General features: G+C 36.7%; 1 protein-coding gene across 4 annotated transcripts in view; it reads right to left on the bottom strand.

The window, feature by feature from the left end:
* Window positions 1–19,330, bottom strand: part of LOC136255775 (rab3 GTPase-activating protein non-catalytic subunit-like) — a 56,005-nt gene that overhangs the window by 2,150 nt on the left and 34,525 nt on the right. For all 4 annotated transcript variants that reach the window (XM_066048667.1, XM_066048665.1, XM_066048666.1 and 1 more), the window contains 16 exons: window positions 18,217–18,344; window positions 17,860–18,127; window positions 17,747–17,763; window positions 16,153–16,233; window positions 14,926–15,034; window positions 14,289–14,407; window positions 12,942–13,140; window positions 12,680–12,823; window positions 12,511–12,620; window positions 11,996–12,062; window positions 11,862–11,932; window positions 11,677–11,751; window positions 10,297–10,367; window positions 9,552–9,843; window positions 9,112–9,324; window positions 8,496–8,654 (listed from right to left, as the gene is read on the bottom strand). In XM_066048667.1, coding sequence (XP_065904739.1) covers window positions 8,496–8,654; window positions 9,112–9,324; window positions 9,552–9,843; window positions 10,297–10,367; window positions 11,677–11,751; window positions 11,862–11,932; window positions 11,996–12,062; window positions 12,511–12,620; window positions 12,680–12,823; window positions 12,942–13,140; window positions 14,289–14,407; window positions 14,926–15,034; window positions 16,153–16,233; window positions 17,747–17,763; window positions 17,860–18,127; window positions 18,217–18,344 — 2,123 coding nt within the window. The remainder of the gene's footprint in view (window positions 1–8,495; window positions 8,655–9,111; window positions 9,325–9,551; window positions 9,844–10,296; window positions 10,368–11,676; window positions 11,752–11,861; window positions 11,933–11,995; window positions 12,063–12,510; window positions 12,621–12,679; window positions 12,824–12,941; window positions 13,141–14,288; window positions 14,408–14,925; window positions 15,035–16,152; window positions 16,234–17,746; window positions 17,764–17,859; window positions 18,128–18,216; window positions 18,345–19,330) is intronic.

Below are 19,330 nucleotides of genomic sequence, written 5' to 3'. Positions count from 1 at the left end.
AATCATTCAAAATTTTGAATGCCTATTGATACTTTTTGAGAAAAGTTTTAAATGAAGGTGAAGCCCTTCATATTTAATGTTTTTATGTAGCTACAGTGTAGTTTGAGGCAGGTGGAACACTACAATTTGTTGTAGTAACACAAGTAAGCCAGCCCATACATCGCTCAGCTCCAGCTGTCACTACCATGATTTTCTGCCACCAAATACAGCAAAAGCTGTAGGCTCTATTGGCATTTCTGGGGCATAGTGATATGGTATATTAAATTTATTAGGTCCTGTGGAAGCATTTTTGGTGTGTTTCTTCCCAGTGAATCAGATACAAGCCTTCAAAGAGCTTGTTTCACTCGAAAAATCTACTAAAAGTTCAATAAAACGTCCATACAAGGCCTCCACTATTCCACGGAACGGAACGGAATCACCCACTAAAACATGGAACGGAACAAATATCAATACCTCGGTATGAAATAAAATATCACACGCTGTGCACGTGCAGCAGATGTCAGCAGCCGACGTCAGCATCCTCAGCCAGACGTCAGCTTATCAGTTGCTCTTACTGTATATAGTGTAGCTCGACAGTGGTAGAATTAAGTCGAATGGTGGAAGCGTAAAGTGTAGGACACAGACTATTATACATTGGAGAAGGAAAGATGGCTTTCAACGTGTTTATGGTTCGCGACTCGTCTTTAAGTGTACAAGAAGCATCAGCTCTGCTTGTAAAAGCATGGCGCACTTCAAGCGACAAGGTTTCTTCTCTTCCTCCTGTGAACCCTAAGGGAGGAGAAATTTATATTTATTGTGGTGACTCGGATGCTGAAAGAGGTAAGCTACTATAGTTAACTGGTAGCTAATTGCATTGACGAGGTGGCTTCATAATAGCTACATACAACACTCCAAGGCTGATGTAAACTGGTCGCTAGGTATTGCATTGCATTGACTAGCAAATCCAGGTGTTAATTTTTCCTTTAGAGAAGTAGCTAAATGGCCTTATATACAGTGTATAATTAAACCAATGGTGTTCTTTTTATGTTAAAATGTTAAGTATATGTATGTTATATTTACACATGTAGAAGACTGGAGATGTGACCAACTTCGTTGGGTTAATCGAGGTGTTAAGCAGTTACCAATCAAAAGCCCAGTAGTCCGAAAATCATATTTTCAAACTCAGTTTGTAAGTGGTCCTTCCAAATGCTTTACCAAAGAGGCATACAAATTATTGGATTCAGATTGTGACATGACTTTAATTCAATACTTGGGTGATGAGAAGATGACCGAGCAGTCTACTCATGGCAATAGCCAGTGTTGGGAGTAACGTGTTACGTAATATTATTACTTTTGTGGCAACAAAGTAATATAACGAAATACGCTATAAAAACAGGTATTATAATGCAAGTTACTTTACTTACGAATATAACGCGTTACCTAAGTAATATAGTTACTGTAACGAGCCTAATATTACATAATATTATTACTACAAGTAACAAAGTTACTAATCTCGTTAGTTATCCTCTGAGTAACGCCTAGCCACAACGAAGTAATGAGGCCTACTGAATGAAGCTTATTCACCCGCTTCTTACTTATAACCAAGATTTGCACATTGTCCAACAATGCAGTCATGTCACGTGATAAGGTGGTAGTTTTACACGTGACAGCTTAAGGCTGTGAACAAAGTAATATATTATTACAGTTACTTTATTTTATGGGTAATATGTAACTGTAACTAATAGTTCAGTTGCAAGTAATATGTAATACAACTGTATGTAACTAGTTACTTTTACAAAGTAACTTGCCCAATGCTGGCAATAGAAATCTTAGTAGAACTTGCCCATCTGTATTAAGGGCTGTAAAGGAGCAGTGTGAAACAACTAGTTCGATGAAAGTATACAGGAATGAAATCACCTTCCACCACACTCACATCTATCGGTAAAGCAGCCCGGAGACATAAAACAAGTTGAGAATTTCAGCTCTGGTATCCTAGCAAGGCAGAAATTGTCACATGACGGTATTTTAAATTTGCATGACCTTGCTATAGATACAAGTGTATGCCAGACTTTTTCCACTCCATTCACACCCATCCAGACCTCGTTTGTGTTTGTGGACAAAAGGATATCATTAATGAAATGGACAGGGTTCTCCTTTTGACATTACCAAGCCATCAGCTGCTCTCTTACGACACCACATTCAACCTGGGGGATTTTACAGTATGTATCTGTTTTATCATTCACACATGTTCTTGTCAAAGAAAACCCAGTTATCCCTGCAGCATTTGTGTTGCATGAGCGAAAGTTCCAAACAGTACATGAGCATTTTTTTGAAGTTTGTTGCAAGTTGTCACCAACCCTTTCAAAAACTACTCACTCAATTGTAACAGATGAGGAAAGAGGCTTTGTGAATGCTATTGCTAAATACATGGAGTCATGCCGCCATCTTAGGTGTTGGAATCACATATTTCAAGATGTAAGGAGATGGCTTCGAGACCCTAAACGTAAAGCTCCAGCTTTGGACACTGCTAGTTATTTGCAAGACATGAGAGCTCTCTTCCACTTACCAACAGAAGAAGAGTACAATGAAGAATTAGTAAAGATATCGAGAAAATGGAGTGCTGCGTTTCATGAATACTACAACACTGAATTAGCACCTGATATCACTTCTATTGCAAGGTGGGCAATTGAGCCTCTTGGTGTGTATAATCCATTCAGTGGCATTACAAACAATCAGGCCGAAGGACTAAACTTTGTATTGCAACATTTGAGAGATTGGCATGAAGGGCCAATTGACTGCATGGCCCTTGCAATGAACTATTTACAAGGATATTGCAAACTTGAGCTAGCTCGTGGAAAACAAGGCCTAGGAAATTACCATCTACATCACGCATTTTCCAACATTGCAGATGGAGAGATCCTGATTCCAAGTGATCACGTTTACTAACCAGAAGAAATAGTGAAAAGCCTTACAGAGAATCTCAACAGAAATGATTCATTGCAATCTCAGTTGCAGCAGACAAATGCAACAGATTCAGACAATGTGCAATTGTCTAAGAAGAGGAAATTAGAAAATGCTCAATTGATACAGTTTGAGAGAGCTAAACAAGTTGTCGAAAACTGTAATATTAGTTTAGACCTACATCTAAAGACTTTCACAGTAATGGGAATTAGTGGTCAAGCACGATTAGTGACTTTACATCCAAAAGAATCTTGTTCGTGTCCTTCTAATACAACTTGCTATCATATTTTAGCTGCCAGGTTAAGCATTGGAGAAACCGGAAACAATGGTGCCAAGAAAAAAATTAATCTAAAACAACTGTACAAAAATGCTCGAGGTAAAAAAGAGAAAAGGTCCGGTCGTAAGAAACCAAGACTTGGAGACTGAAATATATCCAGCACCTGATGCAAATGTTACACACAGTAAGTCCAATACAGTCTGTAATTTTGTAAAAAATGAAAAGTTTGGTTGAAGTAGAGTAAATATTTATGCTACAAATTTTCAGTTCACCCATATGTTATGCAAACTTTCTAGTGTTTCTTAATGCAAAACTTAAAGCTTTTGTTAAAACTTTTACCTATTGCAGTGCAGTTGTACGTATATGTGCTTGTGTGATGTTCTCTATTTCAGCTACATGTTGTCATTTTATTCATTTACGTATACATACATAGATCTGGAAGTCACTACTAATGGATCGCAGGATAATGAACAAGTGTTCCCGAGTGCAAGTCTACCAGGTACGTACCTACAGGGTGTATTATGTGAGTAATAAGTGCTTTGAATTAAGAAAATAGGCACAAACCTATCGGATGATGAAGACCCTGGCTTAAGTCGTGGTCTTGGTGATATGGATGGATATGATTTTGATGATGCATCTCAGCCTCCTATTGACAAGGATGGTATACTGTAGCTGGTAAGTATTATAATTTACTAAATAAATAATCTATAAATAACTTACTTTTTGAAAATTTTAAACTGCCTTTTGCAGTACAGTTATATAGTGCAAGCAATTTCACCAAGGAATTCTATTTAAGGCTGAAACAAATAGTACAAATATTCGTTATTCGTTCGTTAAGAAATGTTTGTATTTATTAGCAAGTTTGTTATTCATTAGCCACAAGCCTATCGGATGATGAAGACCCTGGCTTAAATTATGATCTTGATGATATGAATGGATATGATTTTGGTGATACATCTCATCCTCCTGTTGACAAGGATGGTAAGTATTTTTGCACTACCTGCAACTTAAATCCTTATCAGTGACTACGCTGTCTTAATTTGTATGATGTGCACCTGTCACATGTTGACATATTCAGCAGATTGTTGAACTAGATAAACCGAGGTGTACTAGTATATTAAAAATTATGAATTTAAAAATTAAGTAGGGATCCAAGCGATAAAAAGTAGTGAAACAAGAGATGAAATGGTAGTTATTACAGCATACAGTAGCTCAGTGGGAAATCCCTACTTTGGCACTGAACACAAAATAATTGTTGTACTGTACCATGCCAAAGTAGGGATTTTCCACTGAGCTATGCTGTAATAACTACAATTGTTCATCTCTTGTTTCACTACTTTTTATCGTTTGGATCCCTACTTCATTTTTAAATTCATAATTTTTAATATACTAGTTTGTTTAGTTTTTTTTTGTTAAAGCATACAGCTGGCTATAAACGTGTGACTGCTGTATTAGAGTATCTTGAGTCAGCCTGCAAAAGATGTGTGCTTGCTCAAAAAGGGTGTGCTCATTGTGGTTTCGATCGATTATTAGACTAGAGTATCTCGAATTAGCCTACCAACTTGAAGGTGTGTGGTCACAAATACAGCCAGCGTAAAAGGGGCGTGGCCTCGATCGATAGATCGATATATGTAGGATAAAGAATGGGCATGATCTTCCTCCGTACAGTAGTGTACTCAAAGCACCTTAAATAATTTTGTGACATCTATTACGCTGCTTAAAGAAAGTGTTGATATGGAAAATTAATGCCTCGATATGGTTTCATTGGATGAAGAAGAAGAGAAGCAGCCTGATTGAAGATAAAAGAAAAGACAAGGCGCACAGGTCGTACACTCGTCGGAACCCCAAAGGGCACATCCCACCGGTGAGTTTGTTGTTGTAACGTAAAATGGTGACCATGCGCTGCTTCGTTTGGGCTCTAGGCTTGTGACTGTGGTCAGTGAGTGAGGCAGTGATACTAAAGTTGGGGTTTTTGACGATTTTTTTTATGATTTTATATCTGACCACCTGTAAGTGTTTTGTGACTACCTGTAAGTGTTTTGTTGTATTTATTGCTGTTTTATGTATTATATGGACTACTACTATTCCGTAAAGGTGGTTTTTGCCGCACACAATGTCTGTAGGATGATTTTTAAAGGCAGAATTTTGGGCGGCGTGCAAAACATTCACCACGATCCCTACTTAAACAGTACGACGTACCATTTGATAGTGCATGTAAATCTGTTACAGATCATTTACTGTGGATGCTGTGACCACTGTTGCAGACAGTTTAGCTTTTAAATAGGCTCAATTTGAAGTTTTAAATGTGAGGGTAACATTATATTCTAAAGTCCTTGTTAGTGCCCCATAATGACTACCACATGATGCTTGTAGTATTGTTTTGCTTGTTATAGGATTAACCAAACTGAAGAAATCAGTGAAGTATTCTCAAGAGCCAACACTGTTGTATGCTGCTCAAATTTCTTACACACAGAAGATAGAAATTTATATCAGTGACATCACCAAACTTTATGGAAGTGATGTTCTAGTTAACGCTGCTAATGGTGCTCTACAACACAAGGGAGGGCTTGCAAAGGTTATAGCAGACAACAGAGGTGATGTAATCCAAAAAGCTTGCGATGAATATGTGAATCAATATGGACATATTCAAGAGGGAGATGTGTGGCTGACAACAGAAGTTGGAAAGTTAAATTGTAAAGCATTGGTTCACGCTGTTGGTCCTGTTTGGAGAGGTGGGAAATTTAAAGAAGAGCCACTACTTTACCAGGTATGCACTAACAGTATGAAGGCAGCAGAGGGGTACACTTCGATCAGTATCCCTGCTATTAGCAGTGGAATATTCAACTTTCCTATTAAAGAATGTGGCATGATAATAACTAAAGCAGTGAAGGACTACTACCACAATAATCCCAATTCTTCAATTACAAGTACGAAATTGTGCCTGTATTCAGAAACTGATGCTAAAATGTTCATACAAGCACTTAAACTTCATGCATCTCTTAATAGCAGGCAGAAGGAGACATCAGTAAAATGTACAGTATATATGAGCCAGGCTGTAGAAATAATGCTGCATTTAAATTAGCAAAGACTTTACGAGAAAAGAACCAAAGTACTTTGACTAGCAACACTATACCCAGATATAAACAGGATGTGGTTACTATAGAAGACTGTGTTGATTCAACTGAAGGAACCAAGAATCTTTGGGGTTGCTCAGATCTGATAAAGAAATATTACGGAGTAAAAGGTCTTGGTTGAACCCTTCCATCATCGATGCATCACAGCATCTATTGTCAAGACAATCTTCAATTTCTGGATTTCAAAGTGTAGGATGTGCGTATACTATGTCATTTGCTGTTCAAAGATCATTTATTCAAATAATTCATGACCAGTCAAGGAACCATTGGCTTGTAATATCTAATTCATCTGATGCAGCTACTGTGAATGTGTATGATAGTCTATTCCATGACCTATCAACTAGCTCAGAGCAACAGATAGCCTGCATAATGAACACGCAATACAATGAGTTGAAAGTTGACTTCATAGATGTTCAAAGTCAAAGTGGCCGTGATGACTGTGGTCTTTTTGCAATAGCATTTGCGACAACACTATGTAATGGCAAACAGCCTGAATCTATGTTTTATGATCAGCAACAAATGAGATCACATCTTCTAAGCTGTTTTGAAAAAAGAGTTATGGAACAGTTTCCAATTGTAAAAAAACGAAGAATCAGGACAAAGAAAATTGTAAATACTCAAATGATTGACATCCATTGTATATGCAGAATGCCTGAAATAAGTGGCTTGCCAATAGTATCATGCTCTGATTGTAATACATGGTACCATGGTACAATATGCGTGAAAGTTGAAGAGGAGGCTTGGAAGCCAAACACACTTTGGTACTGTGGCAATTGTAGAACTTAATTAACTTTCATATACTTGTATTATATCTTGTGTATCTACAGTGTATGTATAAACTAGAAGACGCTGCTGTTTAGTTATATTGTGATGTTTTTTTTTTTTTTGTCAAGAATGGCTATTTGTGTTAATTAATAATGAATTATTAATTCCCAAATTATTATGTTTAACCATAGCTAAGCCTATAACTAACAATTCTACATGGTGGTCGTTTAGATGTATAGCTAATATTAGCACTATACCTTGCTTTATGCAACCTTTATCGTGACAGTATAGATATAGCTACGGATGAGTGAAACCGCACAGGTATTGGGGTCGTTACTGTGGTGCTATATACTCACTAAATCCTTTTCTTGCGAGATATCAATTTCTGTATCGGTATTTGTTCCGTTCCATGTTTTAGTGGGTGATTCTGTTCCGTTCCGTGGAATAGTGGAGGCCTCTCTATACAACCAGTAACTTAAAAAATCGCTTCCACAGGACCTAGATGTTTTAGTTGTTTAGTAACTTGTGTTGAAATTATAAGGATTCAGCAATCTGTTAGTCTAGTTTTTGGTGGCGTGTTTTTATAAAACATTGCTCTATTGTGGACCATACACTCAAGAACAATCGTTGTTTTGCAGTAAAAACAAACAAGCACAATTAGTTGTAATGCTAAACACAACACAGTTGTTGAAATTATTTATCCCTGCTTGGTTTAAAGCAGGCCACGCATTTTAAACTATTCCGTAACCGTACAGTGTACTAAAATTGTAGCAATGACACGTGAATCTGCTGAAATAAGCAGTACAACATTATGGCTGCCGTGTATAAGCTACTGTAATGGGTGCCAGCAGTACCAACAGCTCACTAGAGCAAAATTGTTGTGAAAAATCTACACAAAGCATGGTACTGTACATCTTAGCCACATTGTACTGTACTTTAGTGTGCAGAAAATCCTGGCCGATGTCCAATTATTATTGTGGAGTGTCCAGAAAACATTCACATTGTATCCTACCAAACCATGCTGTCTTGTCATCTCAGCTTGGCTTGACTGATTCGTACTTCAATTTATTTCAAACCATACCTGTATTAGAAGGTGAACAAGTTTGTTATTGTGGCTGAAAAACGGTAGCCTCTAGCCCTGCGACCTTGGTCAGGCTGGCAGGCAGGCCGACCAAAATTCAAGTTTTGGTGATTTAAAAAAATCAATAGTAGGGCTTTTTTGTAGGTTTAACGCTATACATGTATTTGACTTTACAAACACTAAGACTGTTTTGTAAAGGTACTTTTTGCCTCTCAAGATGTTTCTAGGATGGTTTTTAGAGGCGACATTCTGGCTAGTGTTGTAATGGGGCACACAGAAGATAGAACAACGCCTTCACCTGCTTTTTTATCCATTGTAAACCATTAGGTGAAAGATGAGCTATATAGCTAGCCATTTCACTTGCTTCCATTTGACTCATTAACTTATTAATTTTCCAACCAGATAGCAATAGCAACTCTTCGGTCATCATGGATTTATCACTGAGAGATAAAAACTCCTGCAATAAAATAGTAAATACAGTATGTAATTAAGTACATGTAGAGTACAGTGAAAACCTTGCTAATAGGGCCACCTATGGGATGCAATGTAAGTGGCCTCATTAATGCTGAACTTTATCATTCAAGCAGAAGTAGTTAAAAAACAGTACTAAAACTTAGGTTCATTTTAATCATACATGTAGTACTACATTCTCTGGTCAGCCACTGGCTGCAGGAATGTTGCATTAGTACTATAGATTTATTCCTGCATGAATGTGGCCACTGGTGGCTTGATTAATGAGGTGGCCACATTGTCAAAACTTTAACCAATTGAGGTACAGCTGTAGCACAGAAAATACATCTGGGCTTACTACAGGTGTAGACCTGCTTGCTATGAGGTGGCCACTAAGTAAGGTTTCACTCTATAAAGATTAACACTCGGTATAGTCTATAATTTAGACCTTAATATCTACTCACTTGATCTCCCTTATCATACAAACCAGCAGCATACAATAGGTAGACATATTTATTCCAGCACCATTGTTCACTGATTCCCATCAGTGATGAGAGATGAACACAACATTGTATCCAAGTGCAGAGTGGATTAGCTCCATCACTAGTAGCAACACACTGGGTAGGTTCTGCCACATCTTGTTGCGTGATTATAGCCACTAATGCTTTCACAATAAACTAAAAAAAAACAACAACAGCTACATGTAGTCGATCACACAATGATGAAATGACCATTCAGCACACCAGGTGTATATTTTGTAACACCTTCATATCAAGAAAAGTTGATGCATGCATAAGTTATTAATCGGTTAGAAAAAGCAGAATGTACAAAGTATCATATATTCGCATGCATGACTTACTGTATGTACATCTACATGTATTATGCACACATACTGTAGTCAAACCTGCTTTTGTGTCCTCTCTAAAGTACCACTACGCTTTACTTTTTCTTCAAGTTGGCCAATGTCAATATGAAGTTCTTCTCCAAGACAATCTTTTGCTTGAGAGCCAAGCATAGTAAATACTCTCAATGGAAACAAGTTAAAAGTCAATGCAATGTCAACAATCAATACTGTTAGGTAGTGAAGCTGTGCACACCTTGTATTCACTTTTGGACTGTTCAGAATTAGATCAGTAAGAGATACAAGTTGGTTATGTTTAAAGCTATGATAAAGTGTCATTTCCATCTCATCAGACCTAAAGTACAAATTATGCAACATTATATGAAATTGCACTGTAATTCCCTCATTGTAAAACAAACTTTGTATGCATTTTACATGCAAGCACTAATTATGTGGCTCACTGTCTTTAAACATTGTAGTTACTGGTTTTCAACTAAGTATCAAAGGCTCAACATTTTAAATGGTAGCTCACAAGGTAGCTTTTTAACCAGTGCTGCAAATGATCAAGATACTGTACTCTAATAGAGTAGTCACATAAAATTCATTCAGTATTAATTCTTAAATAATTATTTTTTGCATCAAAGTAAAGCAAGCATACAGAACAGATTTTATCTGTATACATGACAAAGTACAATAGTGGAGAGTTTGAATTGGGTAAAAGATTATTATTCTGGTAACTTCTCTCTGATGCATGAGATGGTAAAAAGGCTACCAAACCATCTTTTGTATTCATGCATCATTAACTCACTGGTCGAGATTCCACACATCACTGTAAGCCTGACTGGATAGTGCTATTGGTGATATCTTCGATGTGTTATTCTATGTAAAATAAAACATACAGCACTTCATAAATGAAACAGTGAATACTTTAATATGATTAGTACTTGTACAATAGGTTAAGGATACATGTGTGCAGAGTTGGGGGTAACGCGTTACAAATGTCACACATTAAATAATAATAATACTTTTACAGTAACGAGTAATATAACGCGCTACATGACAAAGTAGCGAGTAATATGTAACGGATATTACATCCGGAAATTGTAACAAGTGTAATGCGTTACTTCCTTTTAAGGCGCATTGTATCCAGGTGCGTGATTGATTGCATTTTGGGTCCAGACAAGACTGGAGATAGCGTTATAGGCATAGACAAAGAATGATAGTGTATGGGGAGTGCCCTTGAGGCTAAGATACACTGTACAACAACAAAGTATGTATTTGTGGCTGAACTACACCAGAGAAATACTGATGTGTCTCCCTCGTGTCATTTGTAGTTGTAGGCTGGTAGCTTGTACTTAGAAGGTTGGACTTATAGTTTGTAACGAACAAATGTAATACGTATGTAATATTATTACTAGTTACAGCCCTCAGAGTAGCAAGTAATATGTAACTCGTTACTTTTTTCAGTAAGTAATATGTAACTGTAGCGTGCTACATCGCGTAAAAGTAACAAGTAATATGTAACTCGTCACATTTTTAGTGTAACGGCCCCAACTCTGCATGTGTGTATATAGAAACCCAGTGATTTCACATCTGCAATACTAGTTAAAATGAATAGTACAGTTATTATGTGTACTACACAACAATACATACTGTATAACTGTCCTCAGAAAAGTAGACAGAGGGTCTAAGTGTATACGGGTGAAAGGTCAAAACAGACCGATTCTCTCATTTACTATTGCTGTTATAGGATATATGCAACTCAGCGGCATACGTAGCCATTGTGAAAAGGAGTTTCCACTACAGCTGAGTGATTAATAGGAATAATAATTACACTCAAACTTATCCACTCAAATTATGTTTAGAATAATATGAACAAGGTTGTTTATTGAAGGTTTTTAAATAATATACTGTAATGTTACCCTTGCCATACACTGTATATACTGTAGTAAATAATATGCTAAAACACATGTAAAACAGTCACAGCAAGAAAGCATAAAGCATGTCAGTTTTGTCTATTTAATGAGTAAGCAAGCCGTAAATTGCAGTACAGGTAATTTCAGTGCATGCTTGTGTGCTGAACTTGCAGTTTGACAGCTCATACAGTGTACATACAGTATACTATGGGTACAGCTATAAAGCAAAGTATTTATGGCATGTATACAAAATGTATCGACATGTACTGTACCTGTACTAAAACATGTAAGGTAACTCTTGCAAAAGATACCTTATCATTGAAATGTGGAGTGCAAGATGGCGAAAGCTGTATTAAAAGAATTATATCAAACATTGGTGATTAATTATAAATACATTATAGCAACTATCGATAGAGTTGAAACAGCAGTACATACAGTACTGTACATGTGTACGTACTTTCCGTAACTGTTGAAAAGATGTTAAAATTTGCTCTTGAAATAATCCATACCATAACATTATAGCACATCCTGCAACACACAAACACATATAACAGACCACAGATTAACGCAGGTGATTTTAGCACACTGTACCTTTCCACATAATGGAAGATTCCAAGCTTTCTAAACAGCTTGAAGAAAGTTTTAACAGTGATGAATCCTTTATGTAAAATTGCTTCAATTACATCATGTATACATAATATACCCAAACATACTGATGTGAAAGTCCACACAAATACAATGAATATTGTTATAAATACAAACACATCCAGCATGCTATATAATCAAAACATCTTGTATGTACAGTAGTCCACTAGGATTTGGAACAGTTTCCAAAAAGTAGTTATACTGTACTTAAAATGTATTATTATGCATAATGTACACTGTATGCCTACAAGCCACAAGGTACACCCTGAAAAATGGGCTTGCCTTTACTTAATGAAACAAAAGTATATGGCTGTAGTAGCTAGACAATTGAGTAAAATATTTTGCTGCATATGATATTTACCACATGGAGCTACAGGGTGTATGGTATGATGTTCAGGTATGCACCACAGTGTAACACAGTACAAGTGGTACATGCCCATACTGATTCTATATGTACATACTTGTGCCTCATTATAACTGCAAATTATAGCCCAAATCATATATGTCAACAATTTTTCTCTACTCAACGTAAATTGTAGCTCATTACATAGTCTCAGCAAGTAACTTTGCCCTGAACAGGGAGATATGGTGATGTAATAAACTGATGTGCACGTACAGTATGGTACTCACATTTAACAGCTGCTTCACTTGTTAACTGAACTATATCAAACTCTTTTGGTTGAATACGATTGGTTACTAACCAGTGGGCCACCACACTGGTGATTATACTGTAACCATATTGCTGCACTACTGCTACACTAACTGTCTCCTTGACTGGATAAGAAAATAGATGCAGTAATATCCAACTATACAGCCTACATGTGTTGGGAATATGTGTCTAAACCATATGGTTCACCACACACGCACTATTTTCATTTGAAAAAAAAGTCACCTGTAATTGGATGAAGGGATGCCAGAGAAGTTGCTCCACCTTTGGAAGAAATCTTAGGAAGAGGAGGTATAGTAGAAATGCCACTATCATTGTTGTTCAATAGTTTTAGCAATGTTAAGGTATGTAGTTGATTAACAAGCATAAACCACTGCTCCTTTACTATTGATACTGTTTCCCATCCATCACTAGATGATAAATCCTACAATAATGTGCAGTAAGATAATCCCATAAATAGAAGAACTGATAACAATATACATATGCATCCTGATGTCAAATATGCTTACTATACAGTATGTCCTATACCAGTGCTCAAAATAGTGCCAAAATATTCTGCTGTCAAAAAGTCTGGACAAAATCACCAATGACCTGTCAATAATGGTGGTTGTCCCCCAGTCACATTCAAAATGTACTTCAGCATGCAAAGCAAGCTCATTCTAGGGAGGTCTGGGGGCATGCCCCATGCCCCACCCTCCCTCCCCATCAGAATGAGATCACATCTGGAATGGTACAGTAAGTTTAACCTGTGAATCACTTACAAACATTTTACACTGTACCATATACAGATGTATGATTAATTTTATTTTTAACAGGAAACAAGAATTGATCAGTTTGTGTTATAGTACAATGACAAATTCTTTTTTGTATCTATCACAATACAATGTTACAATTATTGAATGTATTATTACACTGTAATTACAGTAAGTAATACGGCCATAGCTAATTCAATAATTTAAAGCTCACAAATATCTCACATCTTTGTGAAGGTTTACTTTAGCGATCATGTCAGCGAATTCCATTTTTCTTTTCATCTTCAAACCTGGCAGCCCCACGATTGGCTCAAGCCATTGCTCTTGCAATTGGTGCGTATTCCATCACGCTACTGGTTGCCTCCTTGGCCTCCAATGCCTTAATTTGCTCGCTTGTGCATATCAGTTGCCTCATGATCCTTGAAGGTCAAAGCGCGAATATCGGTCATGCCTTCAATAAAGGCCGGCCTATAGTGTCGAATTGAGCAGGGCTTATGTGCTCCCAATCACCAGACCATCATATCGTCTGAAGACTTTTATCATTTCAGACACCAGCTTCTCCACCATTTTCTTCGCTACCACACACTTTAGTGCTACCACACACTCTCTTTTTACTTTTGTCTGGACAATTTGTCCAGATAAATAGAAACTTATCTGGACATTCTGTGTATTGTCTGGACAATGTCCGGTTGTCGAATACTATTTCGAGCACTATCCTATACATACAATATACAGTACAGGTATATACTATAGTTTCAGTGGAAATAATCTACTGTACCTCTTAGGTACAGTTAGTATCATACGCTTGTATGTACATTACCTTTTCTTTTAAATCAGTTTCTGTAGTGTAATTAATGGTGTGTAGGGCCAATAACAGTGCTTGGCCTGACAATGTAGCTTTACTGCATTGTTCAAAGATGTTATCAAGTTGCGAAGAATCTATGCATATTAATGAAAATACAGGTATATGACACTTGTACTCTCAACTACATGTAGTGTAGCTCAAAAATATTTTATGTGCTCTAAGTACTGCAGTGCTCGGGCTTGTGCATATACTGCAAAGCACTTGTGCCCATTGTACTTGTAGAAGGTCTTGCTAGACAGTTGCATTTGTTATAAAGGCCAGGATTCTAATATTGATTGTGGCCAACAGGCCTCAGAGTAGAACCCCAACACTGTTTCACAATTGGATCTACAATACTACATATTTACAAGAAAGATTTGCAATACATTGGTGATTATTTTAAAGGTGCTGAACATGCACTTAAAGGTACTAAAGAACCAATTTGAGACTTAACTAGTGATTTTGCAGGAAATTTGAGTCACTTGAGTGCATTCCACATATGAATTAAGTTTGAACTAGCTACACAAAACGGTGTATTCAATTATAGAGCTACTGTATGGTGTTATAGTAAGTTGACACTCTAAACAAGCAGCAGTATACAGTGTACCTGTACCTTGTAGTGGTATCAAAACTTTCAACAATTTGGCAATGTAACAGAAGGTAGTATATGGTTCACCGTGTGCTGCCAATTTTCCACTGAGTACTGCAGCATTTGCCACTTCCTACAGGTTTAAATAAAAAACAAGTACACAATAAAAATTATTTTCGACTAGAGTAGGGACCATAGCACATCGATAAAAAGTACTGAAACAAGCTGTAGTGCACGATATTAAATCACAGCAAAACAATAAGAAGTGTTATATCCCTACTGTGCCTTTCCATTATGGTATCTTGAGCACAGTCGGAATATAACACTTCTTATGTTTTACTGTGATTTAATATCGTGCACTACTCCAGTTTTTATTGATGTGCTATGGTCCCTACTCTAGTTGAAAATTCCAAAATTTTTATGTGTACTTGCTTGTTAACATTTTATGCAAATATTTATTAAGACTGGTGAACCCACGCATAATACATCTGTTAGTGCCGCGTGCCCCAGCTATATCAATTATCATCTGAAAAGTGAAGTATCCATTACACTTCATCGTCAGCTATGTTGAACCCGTTACCCAGCAGTACGAATCAAGAACTGTTTGAAAAGCACCTCTGCAATCAAAGTACAGGTAGCTACTATGAAAAATACAGACGATTTCTGTTATAAAGGGAAGCCATCACGTGCTACTGCCAAATTGACACTTTCACTGTCAGCAAGGATGAATGGGACACAAAGGAGGACACTGGTAAGTCCATGAAGAATGCATTGTATGTACTGTGGTTTGCCAAAAGGCACCTCTTGGGCCGAAGCGCCATCAAACAGTGAAAAAATCAAGCCCGTAACCTTAGCTGTTATCGAGTTATGCTTGTCTGAAGGCATCAGTCAGTCAGTCAGTCAGGCAGGCATTCAGTAGAAAATTCTGTTAAATAATTTTTTTTAAATTCCGTAGTAACTTTTTGAAAGCATTTCGAATTGACCTGAAAGCTTGTTTGGGCTTAGTTTTACCTAACCAATACTGCCTCATCATCTTCAGGGAAAATTGAGGCTGGTTTTTGGGTGTTACATGTATTTCGCGGGCCACACCTACTCTTTTGTGGTCCCTACTATAGTATTATCGTACTGTATGATATATCCATCTATGTGAGCAGTGTATAGTACATATGTACAGTAATAAAGCATGGATGTGCGCTGAGATGAAAGACATGTTTGTATATACAGTACATACAGATAAACAGTACTACATACCAACAAAATATGGAAATCAATACCACTGGATATAAGGAATGATTTTATCTCATCATCACTAGCTTGAATTGACAGGCAACCCTGATATAAAGACAATAAAACACTCCTTATACACATGTCGCATGAGACAGGTAACCATTTTATACAGAGAATGTTCAAATCACATGTATATACTGTACGCCTACATGTAGTTCCACTTGTCCCAACAACAAGGTCACAAAATGAGAAAGAAGCACATTGTCAGCTAATTCTGACTGTGATTTACTTTACCATTACTACTGTCATCTGAGCTTCATATACACTTATGCCTCAAGTATATGTACACACTGTACAATGCATATTAACCACCAGTACACAAAATTTGGAATTTCAACTTGCATAATAGGGATACTGTATACACTGTATGTAACACTTATTGTTTTACTATGATTTAATAATAAGCACTACTCCAGCTTGTTTTAGCACTTTTTATCAATGTGATATGGTCCCTACTCTAGTTGAAAATTTCATTTTTTGTGTACTTGTTTGTTATTTTTTTTTAGTAAAATAAAATTTACTATGACTGGTGAACCCATGCATACCACATCAAAGAAAGAATGGCGTTGTGTACCTTAGCTATCAGTTATCATCTGAAAGTGAAGTTTCATTATCAACCCGTTACATAGCATAGCATTATGAATCAAGAACTGTTTGAAAAGCACCAAAAGTAGCCACTATGAAAAATACGGATAATTTCTGTTACAAAGGGAAGCCATGACGTGCTACTGCCAAATCAACACTTTCGATGTCAGCAAAGATGAAAGGTACACAAAGGAGGACACTGGTAAGTCCATGAAGAATGCATTGTATGTACTGCGGTATGCCAAAAGTCACCTCTCGGGACAAAGTCAAACAGTGAAAAATCAAGCCCGTAGTCTTAGCCACTATCAAGTTACGCTTGTCTGAAGGAATCAGTCTGTCAGTCAATAGAAAATACCATTTTATAATTTTTTTTAAAAATTTTATAGCAACTTGTTGAAATCATTTCGGGTTGATCTGAAAGGCTTGTTTGGGCTTAGCTAACCAATACTGCTTCATCATCATCAGGGAAAAGTGAGGCAGGTTTTTGGGTGATGTTTTTTCATGGGCTACGCCCACACCTTTGTGGTCCCTACTATACAGTATGATATGTATGATTCAGCTGCAATGAACATTTATATCCCAGTGTGTGGGGTTGCCAAATACTGTGTGGAAATAAACCTGGAAACTACTGTAGTCATGCTGTGTTAGTAGGGAGAGTAAGATACGTAGATATGTTGCTTAACATTTAGTAACTTGGAATAGCCACGATGTATGCTTATGTTGCTTGAGCTACTACAGTACGTAATCATAATGAATCTACATGATGGTTTATAAGCTGTGAATTACACTAGGACAGTTACATGGCTGTATATTTCAGTACAACATCCTACTGTAGTTATCACTCTTGTCAACTTACAGAATACACATTGTACATTATGACAATGCTTTGAATAGTATAATACAACTACACTCCCTTTGTACATACATACAACTATATATGTACAACGTGACAATACACTGTACAGTACTGTACCTTAAATATTGTAAGTCCTGCAAACAAAAAAAAGATCATGAAATAAGTGACACATAAAATATAAAAAGGTGGAAGTATTCAGATGTGTATAGTACATTACATATAGTGCATACCTAAAAAAGACAGAGATTCAGATGACAACTTTTTAACAGATACTTGCACTGGAGTTTCCATGCTAGGGATGCACTTTTCTTCAGATTCCAAGGACAGATTAACACTTTGAGTTAACTCTTCTTTTAGTTTAAAACATTTTAGAAACTTGTCCAAAGCTAACATCCCACACTGTATAGGAGTTAGTGGGTATTTCAAAAAGTATTCATTAATACAAAATGTTAAATTACAGGCCATTTGCTTGCTAACAGAACTGCAGTCTTCGATATCCTGTACAAAATAGATAAAACAATTTTATATGTTAATCCAGTGGTGATTAAATACAGTATACAGTGCTTCAAATGTTTACATACACTTACCTCTACTGATATTCTTGGCTTTAAAGAATGAATTGCTTCTTTGTGAAACATTTCATCAATTTGGCCAAAAAACTGAACAAGCTGCTTTATTCTTTCTAAATAGTCTCTAATACCACATCCAGCTAAGCCTACAGTATACATATTATGTATTTAATATATAAAAATAATAAGGCCTACAGGTGAAACAAGATGTATGAATGATACTATAGACCATATGCACTGCTGAAAATATTCTAATAACATGTGATATTATAAAAAGTCATGACGGTGAATTGAGTGTGATATGGTATACGCAGAAAAGTGTGAATCACATTGACTCAGAGGAAATAGACCAGTTGTGGGTTTTCTTCCAGTAGATTCTTCTACGTACCTACAACTGTGTAACTGAGTACCCCTGTAAATGGAAAATGGAGCAGCCCTGCCTGTAGTGCTAGTGGCAAGTTATAGCCCAAGCTGCATTTGTTCTCTACACTTTTGTATGGGATTTGTGATAATCATTTACCATCAAAAAATCTTGGACATTAATTAATCATTTTCCTTATAAATAATTATACTGTACGTACTGTAGCAAGCATATGGCCTATTACAACATACAGTATGTAGCTTTGTGGGAAGGTTAGCCCAATAGCTTAGTTCAATGTCAAAATAGGGATTTTTCCACAAAGCTACCTCATATTTCTTGGTAGGTCTGGATCCCTACTTCATTTACAGTACAGTATGTAACATACTGTACTGATTTGCTTATATCATTGCTACACCGTTTCATCATGTATGACTTAGAATATTATACAGTGTACATGGTTGTTGCATAAGAGTGGCTGTTGTGTTGAGTTTTTCATTAGAGTATTGTATGTGTTTCAAGTGAGCATCTACTGTAGAGCATGGTCTCCATGATTGTTTTTAAGGTCTCTATGGTCTCCATGCAAGCCCCTGTCGTGTCCTGCTTTACTGTATCATGCAGCTAATATACCTCTATTGAATGTCTATAAGCCTTATTCAAAATGATGTCACACAAATTTTCTATTTGGGGGACTCTTATAATTTCAAGTATTGTTACCAATGGCAATTGAGATTCGAAAGATCGGTACATTGGCTAACAAACAAGATATTGAAA

Source organism: Dysidea avara, chromosome 5 (assembly GCF_963678975.1).
Source record: "Dysidea avara chromosome 5, odDysAvar1.4, whole genome shotgun sequence".
Lineage (NCBI taxonomy): Eukaryota > Metazoa > Porifera > Demospongiae > Dictyoceratida > Dysideidae > Dysidea > Dysidea avara.
The sequence above is the reverse complement of the archived record's forward strand: the minus strand, read 5'-3'. Positions and strand labels throughout refer to the sequence as shown.